We start from the raw sequence: 20390 nt of genomic DNA on the forward strand, positions 1-20390 counted from the left end.
AACTACACATTGTATTCTCCTGGAGCTGCACCAATCATGTAACAAAGTGGGAACCACTTGCACTCAAGCTATTTTCATTAGACAAGTGGATTAGCTGAAGAAAGAAGCAGAACACTATCACAGCAGAGAGGCAGATTTTTTCTTCTCCAGGATCAAGTCTGAAATCAGACCATACCATTTACTGTGTAATGTGACCTAGTTGTGCCAAGATACTAAACTTCATTTTTCTGGTCTAAATCAAGGGAGGAGATCCTGTTTCCTTCAAAGAGCTGTAACTAGCAGTCACATCTCTGCCAGCTGGGAGCTTCTTGCAAGTGCCAGCTGGGGAGAGCTGTCCTTCCCCAGATTAGAAAAACTGATGCAAAGCCAGAGAAAGACCTGGCAAGAACACAGCTACTTTGAGGCAGAGATATTCAAAGTGAAACCCTACAGACTTTAAGGCTGGTGAAGGCAGTGAAACAACTGCAGAGTCCTAGGAGGGTGTGAAATCTCTTTGCACGTGACACACGAGTGTCTTTGTGGAGAGCTGGGGAGGCAGGGGATGAGGCTAATAGCAAAAGCATATCCAGGAGCAGACACCTCTTTCTACTCTGGCCATCAAGAAGATTTCTTCAAGAAGAAATCATATTTCAAAACAAATTATCCAATACCTTAGGGTATCTATAGCCTAACACATACCTCTACCAGGCAACAGGTAGACCGTGTACATTGACCAACTTGAAGTCCAACAAAAGCCATGCATTTCTCCTGCTCCAGTAGGTCTACACAGCCCTGCTCTGCATTGCGTAGCTCCCCTGGCACTCAAAAGGTAGGCTAAGAGCCATGAGTCAACAGGCTGGACAGTAAAGCTTTCACAAGCAACCTTTGTTGATCCTAAAAGCCAAGGGAACCCTGACTTTTCTCTTAGCTACCTCTGAAAGTACATCCACTCAGGAGCACGAACCTTTGCATGGCAATTTGTTTTACTTGGCAATGAATGAAGTCAACCAACTCTTTTGTAAACATCAGTCCAGACAATTCCATAAACACCTACTTCCCACAGAGTGGGGCAGTTCCTCAGTCTGTGAAACCTGGGAGGACTTTATAGGCTTGTCATCAAAAGGATGTTGCTTTAAATTATTTATAAAGAAAGCAATTGCACAGTAAGTTGAAGTCAAATTAGCGCAGTGCCTAAATTACAATGCAAGTGTAGCACTGAAAATGCAGCATTATTCCTCCCTGTCCAGAGAAGTGCTTTTTTCTTATATGATTTAATTACACTAAAAGTAGAAAGAAAAAAACCTCTCAAAAAACCAAACCCCAGAGTTTGTGGGCTTCAGAGTATCCAAATACCTACACAAGCTCAGACCGGGAATTTTCCATGACTGCTTGACATAGTGCTATTAAAACATACTTAATCTTAGTTACTCATAATTAGGCTTTCATGGCACTAAAGAACTGAAACAAATATAAATGTCTTCCTCTGCCTAACATTGTCAGTATTTTCTACTACTCTCATACCAGTAAAAATGTCTCTTCTCATATTACTACACTGTAAGTAAAAAAACCAGCTATTTGGTGGTTTGGGGTGGCTTTTTTTCAGTAACTCTTAGGTAAAATGAAGTGACCCAAACACTACAGAATAAACAACTTGTCCACAAATCCTGAAACGTGGAATTGTGCAAAGAGAAGCAGTACTAGCAAATTACTGTAGAACAGAAGAGGATTCAGAAAAGCCTCCTTGGTCAGAAAGAGCATGTGCTTGATTTCAGCTGATGTGAAAGTGACACACACTGAAGAATGAAAAAGTGCTTCTTCAGTCCAGACCTCCTTGGGAAAAAATGGTCAAACCTGGTCACCTGGAGGAGTAACTATACCTACTGAATTTTAAAAAAAGACACTTCTAGGAGTAAAAGTGAATGTGTTTAAGCACTTCACTAACTATTCAAACTGCTTTAGCCAAAATGGTATTTTTATTCTTCAACAATGCAGAAAAATACTTCAGCCTATTACCATTACTCCCAGAGCAGCAGAACATCTGAAAAGCATCTTGCTCTCTATCATCAGAAAACCCAACACCACACAAGAGTTCTGCCAAAGCTGGTGCCTCTGCAGCACTCCTTAACTTTAAGACAGCAGGAGTCATGAAAAGCCACTTAACGCTTTAATGTAAATAAATGTTCCTGTAACTCCATGTCCTCCAAGCTTTGACTTGGCTGGTCAAAAAGACTTAGCCTTGAATAGAACCAATTTTCTCTTCAAGTAAGTCATAAATAATCTCAAAATGAAACAATAACTGTGTGCTTACTGTACATACTATCTTTAGCTGCTTGTTTGTGCAGTATAGGGAGGAACAGAAATTTCCTCATCTCTTGGGAAATTAATTTTGAGTCCTCCACACCACTTCAATGTGTGTGGCTGAAAGCATTGTAAACCACAAGGACTAAGTGCCCGCTCCTTCACCAAGGAAGTCATCCAGAACTTGGCCCCTTAGCACAGGCGGTAGATCTGGTTTATTTGCATTGGTGCAAAGGTCTGGGGAGAGCAAGAGCCTTATGGACTACACCTCTTTAACTGGGAAAATGGGAAAAAAAGTTGGAAATGGAAAATCCTGTCGTATTTTGCAACTAGAGAACCAAGGCAAAAGCAGAATGAATTACTTGTTGAGGGCTATAAGTATTTGGCAGATGCAGCGACGCAGTTTGCATCATCCAAATTCCACAACGGCGTTCACATGACATCACCTTCTCTCTTGCACACAGGCCAGTCTCCCTACAACTTCCCTGTTGTTTCAAGTATCAACTCGTTCTTGTTTTGAAGAAGTAACTCTAACTTCATCAAAATTCTAGCTGTTCACATGTCAGATGAGCACAACTGGACTCTGGCACTGTGGCTTATCACTGGGATTGAGATCTTTTGAAGACAGTGCCTATACAACATTGTTTTGGTCACATTTTCAATTCTCTTTCATCTTCAGATAGCAACAAGCATGTTTGTTTACACACAATTGTGACGTTTAGAACTTCTGTGTACGTTTTCAGATATACACATGCTTCCATGAGGATTTCTTCTCCTAGGAGTTAAATCTCCACCTCATATTTACATAAACAAGATCATATTTGTACAGAAGAGCTACAAAATCCAGGTCCACACCTAGAAGTGTGCAGAAGTATGCATCATTTTCATTCAAGATCACCTTAAGACTCATCTAAAACACACCCAACTTCCTCAGGTAATACAAGTTTGCTGAAAGTTTGTCTGGGGTTTTTTTTTTACCCCAACATGCTGTATAAGTCTCTCCCTCAGATAAATTTGTATCCATTTAATTTTTAGCTAAAATAATTTATGGAGACATTTACAAAAATAAGTTGATTGTGTTCAATATTCCATCTGTTGCAAAAAGAAGCTTCCAGCAGAAATTCTTCAGCAAGTCCATTCCTGAATATCCAAGAGTGAGTACAGACTGGTCATGAATCACCTTGAGCGTGCACATCCACACTCGCTTTTCCCAAGGCAGCTGGTGAGTGTTACTTGCCCTGTAAAACTCACTTACTACTTTACACAATAACATATCACGTAACATGTAGCTTCCTCATGCTCATTTCAAGGAGACAAGTTCAATGTCCCATTAGGGCTGTTTAGCCTAACCAAGAGAAGACTGAGAGAAAACCTCATCAACACTTATAAGTACCTAAAGGGTGGATGTCAAGAGGATGGAGTGACACTTTTTTCTGTTGTGTCCAGCAACATGACAAGAGGTAGTGGACATAAATTGGAACACAAAAAAATTCCATGTGAACACCAGGAAAAACTTCTTTGCAGTGAGGATGAGGAAGCCCTGGCACAGGCTACCCAGGGAGGGTGTGGAGTCTCCTCTGGAGGTTTCCAAACCCACCTGGACAGCTTCCTGTGCCCCCTGATCAAGGGGAACTGGCTTTAGCAGGACTGGATGATCTCTACAGGTCCCTTCCAAACCCGACCATTTTATGATTCTTCCTCCAGTGTGTTTTCTATACAACACCTCTGACTCCAGTCATTTTTTTCTCCTAAGAGTGGCTCTCGTGATACCATCTGGTGCCTGAAGGACACAGGCTGGTGTGTAATTACCCCTATCCGGTCCTAATGCAATTTAATTTCTTCAGCAAAGTTAAAAACTACAAGACACTCTCTCCTTCACTCCCAACCTCATACACTGCTGTGCTTCCTTTCTGACAAATCCAAGGAAGCATTGTTGAAACTCAACCTTCCATAGGCCAATAGAGTAGCAACATTTGCACTCTTCCAAAGCCAATCATCTCCTAAGGATAGCTTCCTAAAAACAACAATAAAAAAATCTTCTATGGAACTTCAGAGTCAGTTCTGAACAACTCCACTACAAAAGTCATCACTGGTAAATGCTTTTCCCTCACACATGCCACAGACTGCATCAGTAAGGAGATGGCTTGATGGTTTCATTAAGAAGAGTTAAATAGAAACTTAACCAAAAAAATAGTCATTTCCAGCTTTCCAGGAACGTGTGTGCAATAAAAGCAGCTCTACTGTCACTATACAGATCAATGTAACAATAATCCTGAGAAGGGTTAAAAATCAGTGATGAGTTAGACAAGCCATTTGTTAACAAAGCTGCATCTGTGCAGGGAGCACAGAGACCCAATTGTGGTAGAGGCTTCCTGTCCTTGTCCCCAGTGGCATGGACATGCTCCTGGGCAGAAGGGTAAGAGGGCACTTTGTGACAGTTGCTTTGCACAAGCTGGGCTTGAACCGTAGTGTCTCCAACTAAAACATCATTTCTACCAAGATGAGCAGTATCTACCTACTGAATTTTAGTCATTTTTTACTGACTACTGTTAAGTGGAGTTTTGGAGGTTTCCTGAGTCCCAAAAGAAAGAGAATTCATAGAGTCAGTTAGGGTTGGAAGGGACCTTTAAAGATCATCTAGTTAGATCCCCTCTGTCAGAGTCAGGGACATCTTTCCCTAGATGTTCATCAGCTCTCCCATGGCAAGCTTGGACTGTGATGTGTAAGAACCAAGCAGCTTGCACCCAGGCAGAAGCAAAAACCACAAGGTATTTCAGAGCATGTGTGATTGTAAATACATTAGGACTCTTGTATCTGTTATTCATCCTGGGATTACCAACCTTGCTGAATCGAGATATCTTTACTTATTTTAAGCAGAGCAATATAACAAACTAAATTTCCATGGAACACATTACACAGCCCAATATCATGCAAGTCAAGGCACCAAATTTTAGAAACCCGAGCCTCAACACTTCCATTACTCATTTGGGGTTGCTTATCTTTAGCCACAATCACATAGCTTAGCTATAGTTCACCATAACCCTAAATCTCTCCTGCACCTTTAAACCTACCCACCTGCACACCTTTCCTTCCCCAGAGACTTCCCCCTCCTGCCCAGTCAGAAGCCGCTATCACAGCCACTTGTTTGGAAACTGCCAACGTCTGCTGATAAGAGAAGCAAAGCTCACGGACCAGGAACAGTCTGCTCACCTGCATTGCTTGTTGCTCAGGAGAGACCTTTGTAACAGCCCTCTCAGCCACAGGGCTAAATGCACGCTGGGAGCCGGAACAAGTAGGATACTCTGACTCAGGGTAAGCCCAAGAGCCTTGCATCGTTATTATTACTTTCCAAAGGAGCCAGGGAAGTGTAACATGTCCACAAACACACTCAGCATTAAAGAAGGAAGAGGACATGACAAGTGTTAATGCTCAGTCGCTCAAGTGCCAAGGCAGGAGAAATCTAGGGCTGAAGATGAACATCTTAGTTCTGCCCCAGTGAAGTTAAAGAGAGGTTAATTATTATTTAGCTGTTCATGCAAGCCTCCAAGTTCCTCTTTTAAAATGAGGCTGAAGCACAGCTAAGTGCAAAAGACAGCTGCCTCTTTAAACAAAGACTTTAAAAATGTCATTTGTTTAATCCCAACACCTGGAGACTAGGAAAACCTGCCTCCTCACCAAAGTGGCTCCCAAAGCCCACAGAGAGGCCCTGGGGTCTTCAGGGCTCTTCCAGGATTCCTGAGAGAGTCTCAGCACACTGCTACTTCACCCTGACCTGTGGCATCCTCCTCACTGCCACAGCAGGCATTTTCAAGGAAGAGAATGAGCTTGCTCCTTTTCAGGAGCTTGAAATCGGGTTTTCTTTTCCAAAAGACTTGACCTACTGACCCACCAGGTAACACACTGGCTGCTCCCTACACTGTTTCCATATTGCTCACATAATTATAGACATTGGTTTAGAACAAAATTCAGTGTTTTATTAAAATACTGACATAATATAGATGCTGTGCTGCATGGAACACAACCTATTAAAAGTTAACTACATTCATAATTTAGTGTAGTTATGTCAGACTGGGATCAAATGGCTTTTGCCATTTATGCAAGTATACTTGAAGACCTGTCTTTGAGCAGAAAACAGCACAAGTGCAGCTATTTTTAAAGCTATCTAAAAAACAGCAGGGCATGACATACCTTACTTTTTACCACACAGTAGAGATGAAAAACTGGAACAACCTCTCTCTTTTATTCGCCAAAGAGCCTAAATGAGTAACTCTTTATTTATAGCTGCTAATGGTTACCACTTCTGAGCTTATTCTTTCGTTTTGTCCTCAACAAACCACCTTTCCAGCAGGGAGCTGAAGCTTTAAGCTATTCAGACATTTTTGTTATTTTTGCTCAGTATGCCTTGTGAGTCATCAACAAACTTCCCAGGTCATTGAAAAACAAACAAATAAACAGCAAATCATTTTAAAATGATGTTTTCGTTAAATCCGACTACAAAAGTCAGAAAGAGGGAGCAGTTATACAAACAAATTGCCTTTTTTGGGCTTTTAAATAATCCTGAAGCAGCTCCTTGTCATATGTTTCCTCCTATGCAGACATTCTCCCAGCTGCACCAAATCATTTACTTAAACTTAACAGAGGGGAAAAATAAGCATGTGCAATATACAAGAAAGTTGGGGGACATCAGTCATCAAGGAACAACAGATTATTGCAAAAAGGAAGCACAAACATCATACTTAGATCTGCACCAGAAAAAAGTACAAGGTATTATTTCCCCCCACCTTTCTCTTCATTTGTAACAGGCAAAGGAAGCAACAGCACACAGCATTGCAGCTGCAGTACAAGAGAATATCAGGAAGCTAAATAAATATACACATCCACAAAAGCAGCAGCAATTTATACCTCTATGGCTTTGAACTTATTGACACAGCCTTTTTTTTTTTTAAGCACAAAGAGTGTCCCAGCTTCCAGGTGTTCTTAAGATGCAAAAAGTGGATTTCCCAATGGTCCCAAACATAGACTTTCTCTGTCAGTCTCTTCAGATTTCTCCTTCTTCTAACAAAGACCTGATAAAAATCCAGCTGTTAATTGGAGAGCAAATGGTATTAACAGGGCTGCTCTCAGAGAGAAAGAACAATTTGATGATTACTAATTACTCTGGAAAACCACCTGGAACAAAATAAGGGGAAAAGATAATCTTATGGCAACAAAATTAAGAATTTCAGTTTCAAGTAAAAATGACAACTTTTACTATAATGATATTATCACTGACAGAGCAGTACTAACAAATGCCAAAGTCCTATTTTTTTTAGGACATAAATTACCACAGCTATCTCAAGAATAACCCCAGATTTCTCCAATAAGTCTACAGGAAATGATGCAAAAACATGTCACTGCTAAATACCACAAAAAAATAAAGATTTTAAAAGGCAGCCTCAAAAAAGGCCCAACTTCCCAAAATGCTGCCATTGATAATACCAGAGATTTAACAAGAAAAAATACATTCAAAACCTATAGCTAGGAAACTCCAGCTGGCCTCAGGACAGCGACAGATTATTCTCTTAGACAGGAACTGCAAGGCCAAAAAAAGGGCTTAATTTATGCATTCTTAGGAGGCAGCTATCAAATATCCCCATCCCATCCAAGGAGACCTCTTTGAGAAGCCATGCTGCTAAAGCACCAGCTCCTGCTCAGAGGCTGATGCAAGCTCGTCTCCTCTGCTTCCTCCTGGAGCACCCTGGGGGATCCCTGCAGCAGTGTGACCCATAATTTGTTGCTGCAGGTGTCTGGACCTTTGCTGCCTTGAGCTCTCGTTGCCCCTTCAATTTAGGCACTGATTAACACGCACCCACTCTTCTTTCCCAATGAGAGACAATTCCCACCTACATGAAGATCTGTGCTCCAGGAGAGCTGTAGTTCATGCTGAGTCCCAAGAACTCTGCTGCCTTCCAGAAGAAAAAAACTACCAAAATTCCCAGGAGAAGAGCAAAGCTTTTGTGGCCTCTGACTGTATGAAGGGACTGTGCACTTTTTAGATTAAGTATCCGCAAGCAGCATAAAGGAGTGTTTCTGTAAGTAGCACACAAAGCTGAAGAAATCAACATTTAGGATTACAGCTTTCATTTGCCCACCTTCAGAAGCACATGGAAAGCAGTAAAAGCTGAATCACTACCCATAGAAAAAGGATCTCACAACTCAGTGTTTTCCCTTTGCACTCAAGCACTCCAGTAAGGACTACAAAGGAACAAGCCACTAACAAAGGACTTCTGGATGCTCACAAGAAAATGCAGATTTGGGTACCACCTTCTGTCCTCCACAAACTACTGGTGGCATCTCTACCTTACCTGCGTGGTAGGAAGGCATCCTAGTGACAAAGGCCTAACTACACAGTAAGCATTTAACAAAAGTATTTAATTATATTAATGAGCTTCTGTACAAAATAAAAGTGAGTTTACTACTGCGCCAGGGCAGTAGTCAGAAAAGGTACTGAGTCACCAAAGCAAAATGATAGCAGAAATGCTGCAATAGAAACAGAAATTAGAAGTAGAGATTCTCAAAACTAACACAAAACAGAGAATCACCCTTCTGCTGTAAGCACTGCACAACTTTATGCCAAAACCCCATCTGTTAAAATTTCCCAGATTTGGCACATAAAAATGTTATAAATTTAATTGCAAAGGCAAAACAAAAGGAGGTGGGGAGCTGCTGTACAAATTACATTTTCTAGCACAGATTGGTTGAGTTTGTTTATTCCTGGAAATAGCTTATCAAGCATCACACAACAGAATCCAACTCTGGGAGCTTCAACAACAAAGATCTCACTTCATCTGATGCTCCTCCTGGTACACCATCTGAAAAGCAGCAGGAAATGCCACCCTTCAAAGCCCTGCTGTAAACACCACTCTCATTCTCTTCTAGGGAGCATAATTGCACACACCAAACAAACCCAGCCATCATACCCACCACTAGAGAACTGTAATGAGGAGATAAACTCTAATCACAAAGCCACAGTCTATATTTAATAATAAGAAGAGATCTGAGAAGACTATCAACAAAGCAAGTAGTCTGGCCTACAGAATCAGCGTCTACTCCTTGTCCCGACGTGAACTCCAGCATCCTGCCAAATTTGCTTCTTTCTGAAGCAAATAAAAATACACACTAACCAAAGCTGAGTTTTGACCCACTAAAAATGGTCAAATAGAAATGATCTCCACTGCTTCTGTAAACCAGACAGGTACATCAAACTGAGGAATTTGACTTCTCCCTCAAGATAAACAACTTCGTAAGAAAAACAATCCCGTTCTTTTAACAAATCTATTTCACATCATCCAAATAAACATTTCACTGGCACTCTAAACAAGAGCAACTAAAATAGGACCAAATAATCCATTTCCTATAATGCTATAAACACCAATACTTTTTCAAAACAAGGAACAAACTTCTCTTATCTCCCGTCCCCAAAACCAGCACCAGCTTGGCTGAACGTAAAGGAGAAGCATGAGAATATTTCCAGAGAAATCCTGCATTTGTGCTAGCAAGGTCAGGAAGAAGGATAATAAATGCATGCAGGGCACAACATGAAAATAAGGTTTTGCCAGTAGCACCATTTTCACAGTCCAACATCGTTTCAAGAACTACAGAAATGCTTCCTCAGATGCTGGAAAGCTCATAAAAATTAGTTTTCTAATGCTTTTTGAAGGTTTGCAAGAGAAAAAGGGAGAAAGTAGGGCAAGGGGTATTAACTTTGGTAACAAATTTCAGAAACACTCTGCATTCTAATTGCAGCTGGAGTTAATGGCTGCTAGCACTTAAATGTATGCACCTCAGATCTCTACCCGAGGTTATGCTACAAGCACTAAAAATCAATCCTGGCTCTGAGACCGTGATGGCAGGCTTGGGCAGCAGGGTGCCACTCTGCTGGCATTACCCTGTCAAGAAGTAAAGAACGTAAAAACCAACTCAATAACCCCTGAGTACTTTTAATGACTAGGCCAGTACAGAGGCAGATGTGCCATGATAAAAAGCCCTTAGGTAAACTTGGTGGGAATCTAGTTTTGCCTCCAGGGAAAAAAGCAACAACCAAACATTTTGCTCTGCTAAGGTGTCCTTACAGCATCTCCTGTGAGGAGTTCTCCAAAACAAAACAGACTTATATTAACACAGTCTTGTATCACTGACCTATAATAATGGGTTATGAATGGTTTCCCAAGAATACATAGGAAAAGGCAACACTAATACATCAAAGTGCACTTAGCCTTTTATTTCCTGAGTCGTCCAACACAGCCATTCACCCTGTACATGCCATCAGCCACGATCACACATGAAGGCTCAGCTTGGCTCCTGAAGCCTGCCGCAGAGCTCCCCTTTCTTCCTTCCTCTTTCCCTCATTTGAAACAAAACAAATCCAAACCACAAATAATTTCCCAGAAAGATTTAACCCATCTAAGAGATGAGTTAAAGAGAATCCTGATTTATTTAATACTCACCATTGCTTAATATTAATTCAAAAACTCTAGCTGCTAAAGGCTGGCCACAAGATGAAGATTATTACACGCTTTCAAAGAAAAGAAAGTCTGATACCATAAACCAGGTGAAATGCCCCACTGAAGCAATCTGAGTATTTGATTAAATATATTAACATATAGATATGGGAACCCTGTTCAGCTATGAAGTCCAGTAGGCTACTGGATAGGTATGGGAGATTGATAAAGTCTGTCCTCCAGGATGCTTTCCATCAGCATGCCATTAATCCTAGAAAGAATAAAAGGTATTACACTGACCTCCTTGTTTAGGCTGTGCTCCAATATGCTTACATTTGCCTACTGAGTGCAGGGCCACTGAGGCACATAAGAAATTCTGCTTAAGATGTACTAGATGTGAGTTTTCAGTGAAAGTTCAGAAAAAGCTTACACATGATCCATACCCTTCACTTTTCAAGACCTACTTCCATACACAAGGGTAAACTGCAAAGTTTTCCTCCAAGTCTTAGAAAGGCTAGAGTGCTTTTTGGTTCTATTACTGAGTAGCTGCTTCATCTTGGTAAAAAAATAACTGAGCACAGTTGCTCACTAGGAAAAATTCTTAACTAGAAATTGTCTTTTAAAGCCCTACAGAAGTTTACACTAAATGGAAACACTAACTTTAATCAGTAAAACCAAACATGCATCAATTTCTGACATGCTTCAGATCTGAACCAAAAAAATCACACCTGTTCCCAGTGAGCTGTTCAAAAAGGAAAAACATATATTATCAAGTTCTATCAACATTGCTCATGTTTGACATTTCAGTGAAGAAAAAACAAACTCTCTAAACTTTGTTGCAAATAAGAAGGCTTTTATAGGCCTGACTGAAAAACAGTCACTTGGCCACAAAGAAACAAATCATATAAACAGAGAAGAAAGTAGTTACATTTGTTAGTAAAACAATCACAGGTGTGACTTTTTCCCAGCTGAAGTAACTCAGCAGCTCTCTTCAGTTAGTCACTGGGTTACAGTGGGAAAGCATCCAGCCAGTCCCAATGACAACCTGCAGAGAAGAAACCAGACACTTCCCTCACCCTGCTCTATAATACCAGCTGTCCAGCTGAAGACACAAAGAACAAGCATAAATAGTATTTGGACCTACTTGAGATAACAGTGTTGATTACTAACTTTGCAGAAATGAATCTAGAATTGGGCAGTACATCCTTTCCTAATATCCTCCTACTTCTTGAAGGTACATTTAGAAACAGTAGTAATCTTCACTCATCCCTTCTGTCGTAACAAACCTTTCCCAGTATACTTTTCCAATGCAATGCTCATATTTTCCATGTAATAAAGAGGTAATTATTTCTTCAGCATGGATATAGTTTATTACATGTGGTAGATCTGGAAGATAATTAATATCAGTTTCCATCCTGCATCCAAACTTTGAATAGTCCTGTCTTTAAAAGGAGTGTTTGAGCTACTTAATGGACTTCTAAACAAAAGGGTAATCCATTTAACCTTTCTTAATGAGGGGTTGTCCAAAACAAAGTTTCATTGCAGTAAATATGACCAATGGATAATGCCCAATTTTTAGACATGCATAGGACATCTTAGAAAACCCTAAATAAGTTAAAAAGCCCACCATGCGAAATTTGAACCAATAATACTCAAAAGTCAGTAACTTGCCCCAAACTGTTGCCTCAACACCAAGCCATTCTCCTTCATGTCTCCCTAACGGTTTAAAAATGTCATTTAATGATGAACAACAGGAAGATCAAGAGAAATGAGAATGCCTAAGCCGTGACCTTCTCACAAAAGCCTGAAGTCACAATCAATCTAACAAGTCTTGAGGTCAAATCCCAAAGCTTGTAAAGTAGCCACAAGTAGTAACTTAAGGACGATAATTCTTTGTTTCCCTCCCTTAGCAAAAGTTTTAATTCACAATGACTTTTTAACTCCTGCCCTTGTACCAGGCTCCACCCAAAACTCCTAACTCCAGCTCCTGGCTGCAACCACAGCTGGGGACTGTGATTCACTAAGGGAAAATACTGGCCCTGTGGCTGAAGAGGTTGGTGAGATCAAACTACCCAGAGAAAGACATAAAGAGACATTTCTCTCACTAGATTTTTTTTTTAAGTTACATCAATATTCATTCCCCATACTAAAATTAAAAAACCAGGAAAAAAGTAAGCAAGTTATCCAGTTGCTAGGAGTTAGATCTGGGTTTGTTCTGTTCCAACATGGTGACACTATACACATAAACACATACTTGCACCCACACACACAAGCACAAGGATCTACCTCCCATCATCTACCTTCTAAAATGAAAAAAAAAAAAACAAACCAAACTCAGACTCATGAGACTCTATCAGTCTTACCAAGCTGAAATCTAAGACTCAACTAAAATCATCACAGCAGAAGCACAACGTGGCACAATCAAGCTCACTGACAGTATAATAATTGACCTGTGCCCACAAACTTGAGGCACGCTGGGGCAACAAGAGCACTGCAAGGTTTCAGGGTTTCTCAGGTTACTCACAGGACAAGCACATTAAACTCTACACAACACAGAAAACTCAAACTTTCTTTCTGTTTCCTTCTCTTCTGCAAAGTGGTTCTCTCCTGCCTCCACAGAATCATGGAAAACAAACGTGGAGCATTTCTGATAAAAGCCTGTTCCACTTGGCTTCATAAATAAGTTGGGACTGGCCATGTTTTCAAACACAGTTCCCTTTTGCCAGGCAGCAGGCTTTGTGGCAGCTCCAAAGAGACAGAGGCTCACAACAGGCAATATCACTCACACACAAGGCTCACCTGTGTAATAAATACTTGTAAATACATTTAAATACATAAAATACATTTAAAGAAGATAAAGAGCAAAATAACTGATGCACAAAGTCCTAACACACAAACATATTGTCTGAGAAAAGACAAAGTAACCATTTCAGTATGGTATCACCAGAAGGTAAAAGAAAGCCAAAACTCTTGTAATTTGTGAGGGTTTCACAGCTCTCCTGTAGCTGGAGGCTGACTCAAGATACCTAAAAAGAACTGAGCAGGTGCTACACAATGTATAGCCTCTATTGTCAATTTCAATAGCTATGTGTTTTGCAGCTTTAAGAGAATACTTGTGTCACTGTACAATATTCATGGTGCCAGCAGGGCTGCTAGGCTCCAGCCCAGCACCAATGACTATGCTTCAGTTGCACAAATCCATCTTATGAAAGGCACATGTGAAGTACATGCAGTAGGCAGCCTCAATGACGTGCTACCAACGAGCCAAACACAATTTCCCAACTTAGAGAAACAAACCTACAAAAACTTGCTTTTCTTTCCAACTCAGTAAAGTAGTTCTGAGTCCCCTTGAAACATTTTCTACTCAAAACATAACGCTCTCTAATTGACCTAAAAATAGCTATTGACAAAACAACCATCAGCTTTTAAAAAAACTAAATATGAGAAGTAGTCACAGCTCAGAAATGTTGGAAAACGCGGCCAATTTCAACAGCCAAAAGAGGCACCTTTCCTTCTTGGCATGACTTGAGACCTCACAAGACCTCCAGGAAAGTAACCTTTATGCCATTGCTTATGGGATGATTGTCTTGCATCTTGATTGGTCTGAAACACAGCTTTGCTACACCAATATCACAAGCTGGAACATAAAAACTTGTGGTATCAGTACAACGCTCAAACGGAAAATGGGAGACCTCCAAGACTGTTCTAAACATGTGCACTATGCTGCACAGCACAGCCAGAACAAAATTTGTTAGCATCACCAGATTTTCACTTTAAGAACAGAAACTTGGTAGAGCCAAGGTCATTTGTTTGCGTGGGATGCCGAACCTCTCGAAAGTCCCCATGAATGATGCTGCACTGGGGTGATCTTCCAAGTGCCACAGCACAGAAACACCAAGGAAAAGTTTTCTGCAGCTGCATATCCCAAATAAGAGGCTTACAGGCTCAGCAAATACCACCCCTGACAGCTCCTGAAGCTAGGTTCAAAGCTTCAGATTTACTTTTTGCCCCATAGCCTTCCAGCTCTGGGCTCCACAGCTCAAAAGGGATAGGAAACTTCTGGAGATTGTCCAGCACAGAGCCCCTAAGATGACCAGTGGACAGGAGCATCTTCCTTATGAGGAAAGGCTGCAGGAACTGGGGCTGTTTAGCCTGGAGAAGAGGAGACAAATATCTAAATGGTGGATGTCAGGAGGTTAGAGGATCACTTTTTTTCTGTTGTATCCAGTGACAGGACAAGGGGTAATGGGATGAAGCTGGAACACAAAGAGTCCCATTTAAACATAAGGAAAAACTAATTTATTGTGAGGGTGACGGAGCCCTGGCACAGGCTGCCTGGGGAGGGTGTAAAGTCTCCTTCCTTGGAGGTTTTCAAAACCTGCCTGGATGCATTACTATGTGACCTGCTTTAGCAGTGGGTTGGACTAGATGATCTCTAAAGGTCCCTTCCAACCTCTACCATTCCATGATTCCCTCAGAGGGAGGTTCAACACTTGCTCCTTTGGGACACATGCTGGCTACCCTGCCTTAAAATAGAGTAGACAAGTAAATATGTTCAACTGTGGAAAGCAGAAATTAAGAAAACCACTCTGAACTCAAGGTACCAGCAGTACTGCTATAAATAAAAGCACATTGGACATAGTATCTGCTGTGCTTCACAGGAGGCTGCCCCACAGTTCCCAATAAGCCTCTGTGAAACACAACAGAAACATCAGTAGGACCTCTGTGATGATGATCATGCTTTTAATACCCTCTCCTTCAACATAGCTACTCGGACATGCTAGGGAGAAGGCAGAAGGCAGAGTTTTTCTTCCTCCTTCTCTTCCAGTTGTGGAAATTATGGGGAGGCAGAAAAAAATCCTTTAAGCTTAGCAGCAACTGAAGGCAGTCAATCCCTGCAGCCGCTGCCACGGACACTGTGTTGCAAGCTGCCCAGGAGCTAAGCACCAGCTCAAAGGGCAACTTTGGACAAGATGACCTCCAGAAGCCCCTCCCAACCTCAACCACTCTCTGACCTCAGCTGGGCTAGCAACTGCCTTCTGTGACAAAGGACAGTGACCGTGGCTCAGTGCAACACACCTCTTATGCAGAGTCACTTGGCCCAATATGAAAGGAGGAAGACGAACTTGACTTCTGCATCCACTTCCCCTGCTGCCCTGGTACACAATGCTTGGGAACCTCAGAAGCTCAAATTGCTTCTTCAGCATCTCTCCTGCCTTTTTGTTTCTGCAAAACTTCCTTGTGTTCCTTTTCATCTTGAAATGACTCTCCTCCTTCCCTCCTGGCCTACATCCCCTTTTAGCAAAGATGCATTCTCACTGGAAAAAAAAGAAGTGTGATCTCAGCTACCCCAGGAGATGCTCCCTTGTGAGTACCCTAGCTATTGGTAAAACATAGGAACATTTTTTTCCAGTCTGTTTCGAGCAAGACAGCTAAATGGCTCTATTGCATATATCCATACTTTCCATTCTGAGTATGGATCTCCAGGATTTCTATCGGTTTGAACACTTTACATGTGAAAAAGTTACAATTACACCATCAACCTTCCTTCAAACACCAAAAGATAGCACAGACCAACCAACAGCCTGAAACAGTTTTGAAGTGTCTCAGAAAACACTTGTCCTCTGTATTTACAATGCAACTATGTAATTACTTTAAGATCTTGCAGCAATAAAAAACATTTTGAACAGTAAGTTCCAGGACTGACTCTTGTAACCTAATTCTTAACTCAGCTAGAAAACTGGGACAGGGATATAAACCGAAGCTCTTCTGGAGACAGGCACGACCACCTGTCATCCTCAATGAGTAAAAGCTAAGAATACTAAGAAATGCTGAAGGAAGGAAACTGAGCAGCAAGATGGAGAAGTCAAAAAGCTGTTAAGTCACAGATGGGCAGCATCAGCTGATTGGCAGGAACTTGACGCTATCCCGCACTTCACGCGGCAAGTCCCAGCAGGAGCAGTGCCTGTGTAACATGTGCATTCCTGCACTCCTTCAGCATCTTACCCAGTTGACTCATTTTGTTCCAGTTAGTCTGAGAGCAGCCTACAATCTGCATCTGGCTAGGAAAAAATATGGCAGAAATAGTAATGGAGGGTTGTGGGTTTTCTTCTCCAGCACCTTGTGGTAGTACAATATTTCTTCTGCAACAGTCAGACTGAAGACACTCCTGCCTCCTGTGCAGTGAATAGGGGTTTACTGGTAACAGCCCCTGTGAACTGTCACTGTATACCTTCCTCACCTACCAGCTTTTCTCACAAAACACAATTGTATCAGGGGACTTAGAACGCTGACAAACAAGAGCACAGCAGACTAAGCTTTCTACCTGTGCCTTTCATCAAGCTTTCTCTTTCTTCCACACACTACAACTTATTTGAAGGAGAATGGTAATTCTCTCAGATCAGATAAGTCAGCAAATATTTTTGTAAGGAGCAGCTGCAGGATGTCTGCCTCGCACAAGTTAAATTACCCAGTTAGTGGCTCGATCTGGTGCCTTCAACAGACTGTTTTCTGTGGTAGCTGGGTCAGGCCCAGTGCAGTTCTGCTATTGTGCCCTATATGTGATTTACATACACTCTGGTGTGAGGAAAGGAAAACGCTTATACTTACGGGTGGGACTCTGGATGCAGATTAAAGTCAAGGTGCTATATTTACTGATCTTTTAAAGTAATATCAACATGTTGAAAGGGAATAAGAGTTCTTAAGAAAGATCAAAGCCTGCATGCAGCAACCACAGATTAACATAAATATATGCTGAAATACTGACACAGACTAGCAAAATTTACCTGCATTTTCCCCAGGGCAAGTAATTTTGGCTAATAGGGGAGTTAAAACCATTAAAACTCTTCTTCAGCTTTATGTAGGGCACGCTACAGCACTTTGTGTCTGAGCAAATGACTCTTCAGATCCATTTTGCAAGGCCAGGCTAATACTACCGTATTGCTCATGGCTTGCAAGCTTTTGAAAGCTACATGAAGGCTACATCCTCTTCAGGAAGGGGAGAAAAAAAGAAAAAGGCAGTATTACTACTTAACTCAGACTTTTTCAAAGTTAATCTCGTGTTTCTTCCTTCTTACTGCACTTGACAGAACTTTTGTTCTCGGACAAATAAAAAGCCAACAGGCAGTGAGGCGTATGACCTTCTTTTATTTGACTAATTACTACTCCGGGTGAACAGATCACCTATTTTTTCTTGTGGAAGCATCAACAGCAGCACTGAGAATGTGAGGGAAGTTATTTCATGAGGGCAAAGGACGCTTTTTCAGCTTAACCACAGTCGTGTAAAACAGATGCCTGGCCTGTATTTACAACCCTGACAGTACAACTGCTTCAGCCAGGGGTGCGATCAAAGCAATCAAGCAATCAGTCACCAGAAGTCGTGACCCAGATGCAAGCTTTGCCAGTAATCTACATGCACTGAAGCCACTGCATTTATACCAGACACCTTATGTTCATAAGGCTGTGCCAACATCAGGCGAGCCATACTGATTCTGTAAAATAGCATTGTATAAAATTCAGCTAGTTTAGACGAGACAAGGACTCGAGTTTTGGGTTTTTTTGTGTTTATCCCGAGTAGCAATGCGTCTTCAGTTTCCTCACCCGACAGGATTAAGTTGTCAAGATCCAGAAGATAATGGTGAAGCTCCGAACACTTTCAAGAGTTAAGCCTTGTTACTTTACGTTTTGTGTCGGCAGACTTCACGTGCACTTAAATAACACATACACTTAACATTGCGACTAAAAGCAAACAAAAAAGAGCGCTCAACACCAGCTCCGTTTCTGAAACCTCCATCATTTGAAGCCTCCTATATCCACGTAAAGAATAAAGAGTATCTTCTTCTTTCACGTAGAGAATCCTTGAGGTGGGAACCCCTGAGGCGGGAACTCCCCCCACTCCTCCCTGGAGACTCGGTTTCAGGGGCTGCCTCGCTGCCGGCAGCGGGGGCCGGAGCGGGACGGGCAGCGGCCCCGCCGGAGCGCTGGGCAGCCCGCCTCCTGCGGGGCACAGCGACCGCGATCCCTGGCCAGTGCCGGGGGCGAAGGGGCGGCACAGGCGCCTCCGGCCCTTGCCCACCCTAACGAGCCCCAGTTAGCGCTCCACGCCTCCCCAAGGCAGAGCCAGCAGCTGCCCTCCGCTTCGGCTCAGTTCCGCCGCCGTTCGCAGCCAAAAGTGCCGACCATACGGGGCGGAGGGGAGTGTGGGGGACTCCGCTCTCGCCCACCCGCTGGCGAAGCCCCGATCCCCGGCCTCGCACACCCCCTACAAGCCGAGGTGCTCGCGAACACACACACACGACACTTTTAGGGACCTCTTTGCAGCCCTGCTGCCGGCTCTGGTTCCACAAAACGACCCCAGGCTGGAGGAGGAGGAAGGGGGGAGGAAGACCCCGCCGGCCCGAGCTCACCTCCGCCAAGAATTTGTCCATGGTGGCCCGTCCGCCCGCGGGCGGGTGCGCAGCGCCCAGCCCCAGTCGCGCACCATGTGCTGCCGGCGCCGCCCGGCCCGGCTCGGCTCAGCTCGGCCCCACCGAGCCGCCTCAGCCGCCGCGCCGCTCCATCGCGCCCCAGCGCCGGCACCAGCCCGCTGCCTTTGTCCGCACGCCCGCCCCCTCAGAGCCGCTCGCCCGGGCGGTCCTGGCAGCACATAGCCGGCGCCGGGGGAGGGGGAAGGAGGAGGAGGAAAGAGCCTCTTGCCGCCGCACGCTCCTGCCCCGCGCCCGGGGCCGCCCCGTCCCGTCGCGGCGGGGGCGGAGCCGCGGCGCTCCCCGCACCGCCCTCAGCCGCGCCCCCGCCCCGCCCGGAGCGTGGACGGCGACCCCCGGCCCGGCCCGGCCCACCCCGCGCCCGGTGCGGCGCCCGCAGCGGTTCGGACCCGTCCGCTGCTCGGACCACACGGAAACCCGCGGCCGAATGCGGGGTCAGAGGAGCGCGGGCAGAGGGAAGCGACGAGAGGCGGTCTCCGGGCTGAAGGTGTGCTGCGCTCCCTCGTTTTGCAACACAAAGCCATGCAAAGCACCGCCATCCAGCGAAAGTTACTGACAGAGCTAAGTGTCGGTTAAAGAATACGTACCTGCAGGCTCCCGTTGCATACAACAAGCTCCTATTTAAGTTTGCGGGAAATCTGTGTACGGGCTCTTGTCGGCAGTACCTTTGCTAAATAGATGCTACAACAGCCATTGTTTCGCACTGAGTAAACTCTACAGATGAAAGCAGCCTTCGGATCACTACCGAGGAATGCACTGTGCTTCCTTCAGCAGCTTGCTCCATAGCTTTTCCAGTCCTTTACCTTTCTGCAGAGCAGCATAAAGTGTTCATCTGGGGGAAATATTTCTTGTGCATCATTTTGCCCTCAGCCTACAGTAAGGTGTCACGGGAGCTAATGTGTGGAGCACCAGAAGCACCTCTGAAAAAACAAGTTTAAGAACACCTTGGAACACGTTTTAAACAAGTTTAAGAACACGTGGAAAAACACTCTTCTTTCATCTTTATATCTAAAACCAAAATGAGAATAAAGAGCAGAGTTGGTAAAAGAGGTTTGGCTTCAAGATATGTAATATCCAAAATGGGGTTCTACTAGTCTTGGAGCTTCACATGGTGACATCCAGACAAACTGCTGTGCCATTGAAGTCAGAA

The 20390-nt window shown here is 43.3% G+C and overlaps 1 protein-coding gene across 1 annotated transcript in view; it reads right to left on the reverse strand.

The window, feature by feature from the left end:
- The window catches only part of MYO10 (myosin X), a 158860-nt gene extending 139398 nt beyond the window's left edge, over positions 1 to 19462 (reverse strand). Inside the window, exon 1 of the mRNA XM_061994767.1 lies at positions 19163 to 19462. Coding sequence (XP_061850751.1) covers positions 19163 to 19183 — 21 coding nt within the window. The 5' untranslated portion in view covers positions 19184 to 19462. The remainder of the gene's footprint in view (positions 1 to 19162) is intronic.
- Between the last annotated feature and the right edge of the window lie 928 nt (positions 19463 to 20390).

Source organism: Colius striatus, chromosome 4 (genome assembly GCF_028858725.1).
Source record: "Colius striatus isolate bColStr4 chromosome 4, bColStr4.1.hap1, whole genome shotgun sequence".
NCBI classification, from domain to species: Eukaryota; Metazoa; Chordata; class Aves; order Coliiformes; family Coliidae; genus Colius; species Colius striatus.